Source organism: Phalaenopsis equestris, unplaced genomic scaffold, assembly GCF_001263595.1.
Source record: "Phalaenopsis equestris unplaced genomic scaffold, ASM126359v1 Scaffold000236, whole genome shotgun sequence".
Classification (NCBI taxonomy): Eukaryota; Viridiplantae; Streptophyta; class Magnoliopsida; order Asparagales; family Orchidaceae; genus Phalaenopsis; species Phalaenopsis equestris.
This window is the reverse complement of record NW_018164678.1, coordinates 204865-207889: the sequence shown is the minus strand read 5'-3', so window position 1 is coordinate 207889 and position 3025 is coordinate 204865. Positions and strand designations below refer to the sequence as shown.

At 38.1% G+C, this 3025-nt stretch overlaps 2 protein-coding genes across 2 annotated transcripts in view; both read left to right on the top strand.

The window, feature by feature from the left end:
* Positions 1–1027, top strand: part of LOC110023925 (probable serine/threonine-protein kinase PBL19) — a 24683-nt gene extending 23656 nt beyond the window's left edge. The window contains exon 4 of the mRNA XM_020723583.1: positions 369–1027. Coding sequence (XP_020579242.1) covers positions 369–827 — 459 coding nt within the window. The 3' untranslated portion in view covers positions 828–1027. The remainder of the gene's footprint in view (positions 1–368) is intronic.
* Positions 1028–2642: 1615 nt separating this feature from the next.
* Positions 2643–3019, top strand: LOC110023926. The gene is made up of 2 exons (XM_020723584.1): positions 2643–2782; positions 2850–3019. The coding sequence occupies exons 1-2, from the start codon at positions 2643–2645 to the stop codon at positions 2962–2964; spliced, it is 255 nt and encodes an 84-aa protein (XP_020579243.1). The 3' UTR covers positions 2965–3019.
* The last annotated feature ends 6 nt before the right edge of the window (positions 3020–3025 follow it).

Sequence of the window (3025 nt, the reverse complement as noted above, 5' to 3'; positions counted from 1 at the left end):
TATATATATATAATTGATTAGTAGTATTTTGAGTCAAAAAGAGCCAAACACAAACGAACAAATTTTTGTTTGTGTTGTTCGTGTTCGGCTTGTTAACTTAGCGAACGAGCCGAACACGAGTTTCTTAACGAGTCGAACACGAGTTGTTCGAGAACAACCGGCCGTTTTGACAGCTCTACCTAAAAATTGTATGTCACTTTTTTTTTAAGTTAAAATAGTGATATTTTTAATGCAATATAAAAAATTCTGGTAGTATATATGTATACATAACAATGTTTAGGTGTCAGATCCGGGAAAAAAAAAACAACATTGATTATAATCCGATGCTTTGTATGAACTGAATCAAACTATATTGCTGCCGTAACCAGGCGGTCGGCACCTACGGCTACGCTGCACCGGACTACATCGAAACCGGCCATCTTACAACCAAGAGCGACGTATGGAGCTTCGGCGTCGTCCTCTACGAACTCCTCACCGGCCGCCGCTCCCTCGACCGAAACCGCCCGACGAACGAGCATAAGCTCTTGGATTGGGTCAAACAGTTCCCGATCGAGAGCAAGAGATTCAACATGATTATGGATCCCAGGCTGAGGTATCAGTATTCTCTAAAATCTGCGAGAGTGGTTGCGAACCTGGCGAATGGCTGCCTTGTGAAGCAGGCGAAGGAGAGGCCGAAGATGAGCGAGGTTGTGAGGATGTTGAAGGTGGCGTTGGACATGAGCGAGATGGCGGCGAGCGGGAAGGCGGAGGGCAAAGGGGAGAGCAGTGGTGTGGTTGCGGCTGATTTGGAGAAGGGGAAGAGAGCTGATTTGCCTTCGGCTGGTTGAGGCGAGCAGATTCAGGAAGATGAGCTTTGATTTTGAAATGAATTTTTTTTTCTTAATTGAGTTATAGTAAATGAGAGAATTTGATGGAGTCCATGTTTTATATATTCGTTTGTTATTGCTGTATTTAATATGGATTTAGGAGATGGTATTTTTTGAACATTTTTATGTATAATTGTTTTTTAACTGTGTAGATGCTTACTTTGGAGACTTTAGCTATGTGAAGTCTTCCAAATAAGGGAGATACTTACTATTGAACTCTTTTGTTTTACAAAATAATTATAATAATAAGGTTTACCTATTGATTAATGCAAGTAATAATAGCATTGTTCTTTTTTAGAATCTCTCTCTCTCTCTCTCTCTCTCTCTCTCTCTCTCTCTCTCTCTCTCTCTCTCTCTCTCTCTCTCTCTCTCTCTCTCTCTCTCTCTCTCTCTCTGAATGTGCCGCCAACCATGACTTTTCGGTTGACAGTTTGTAAGACCACTGGGGCCACGGGTTCACTTGATAAAATTCTTAAGCACATGAGGTTGGTCGGTAGGCTCGTATAATAGCTTTTGATTAATGTTATATATATATATATATAGAGAGAGAGAGAGAGAGAAAAATGCATGTTATTTTTTGCTCAGGTTATGCAGGTGTAAATTTTAATTTATCTTAAGATAAATTGTCATCTTACACATTGACAAAAAAATTTTATCTTTAGTAAAATCTTTATCTTGCAGATCACACCTAAGGAATAAAATGGTAATTAGATGAAAGAAGAAAGATTTGAACACTTTATATTTTTAGTCAGGATTTTGTTCCCCTTTCTCTTTTGTTGAAAATAATCCCCTTATTTATAGTTCATAGGTAAGATTTATAAGTTATATTGTTATTCTTTATTAAGGAGGGGAACATTACAATAATTAATGAGCCATTACATTTACACATTTGTAACTGAATGTCATTTATTCTGACCTCATAGCCGTTGTTAGTGCATTATGCTTCTATAACAGCCTTGAACACTGCTTCACATTCATAATTGTCCAATTTGGTTGCTTGGGGTTCATTCACTTGACTGTGTTTCGTTCGGCTGACCCAACATCAATCAGTCGTCTTCAATGACCTTCCGTCGCCCAATCTGTGGAGACTGAATGTGAAGACAGTTTGTCCTAAGGTAGGATTATTTCATCGGATAAAGGGTAAATCTTAATCCGACAAGCTGCCAACCTTCGATATATGTTTCTATGCCAAAGTACCTCACCTTGGGCGATCGCTATTTCAAGATGATAATTATTGGGTAGTTGGTGGTGATGCGGCCATGCAGTGCTCGTTGGGTCGTTCATTCTCTTCATTTAATCAGCTTCTGAGTCTGAACGATCGTTTGCATGAACAAACAATGTTCTTTATGTCTCCAGCTCTTTTCCTTGAGATTCTTATAAACACATTCCAATGTACATAATTAGTTACCCGATTCTCTCACTCTTTTGATTTCTACATTTTTCTATAAATAGGGCTCTGAATGCTCTTTAGAAGTGCGTGTAATAGAATTTATGCTGGATTCAACATGACTTTGCCATATAATCAGACATGTACATGTTATATATATCTAGGGAACTATTAAATTTGAGTTAATTTGCATTACATCCTTTGTTCTAAGATATATTTTTTTATAATAAATATTTAGTGAATCTGTTTTTACTATTAAAAAAAAACTATAAAAACAGTTCTTATATATAAAATAATGGAGATTTACATACATTACACTGAATTCTTATGTATTTATACATCTAACATTTAAAGATTAATTTTTTACATTTATGCTGTCTTACCTACAAATGAAAATGAAAGTGAGCATTTCATTAAACCCTACAAATTTAGAGAACCTTTCCAACTGCTTCTCTCTCGCCATGGAGAAGAGGCTTACCTTAATTCAAACGGTGGCGGCAGCAGGACTATTCTCCGCTGTCTCTTTCTGGTATAAATCTCATCTCCAGTTAGGGTTTAGGGATTTCTGCTCTCACTTCTCGTTTTTGGATCGCCAGGTATGGCTTCATGTTTGGAAGGGAATCCGCACGCAAGGATCTTGAAGAACTCATCGATCATCTCCGTCGCGGCAGCGCCAAGCCTGATGGTTCCGCGCCCAACGAAAGTTCCTGAGAATCTCGGTGATGGAACTTTTTCTATCACTTTTCTAGCACGATTACCTCTTCACATTGTC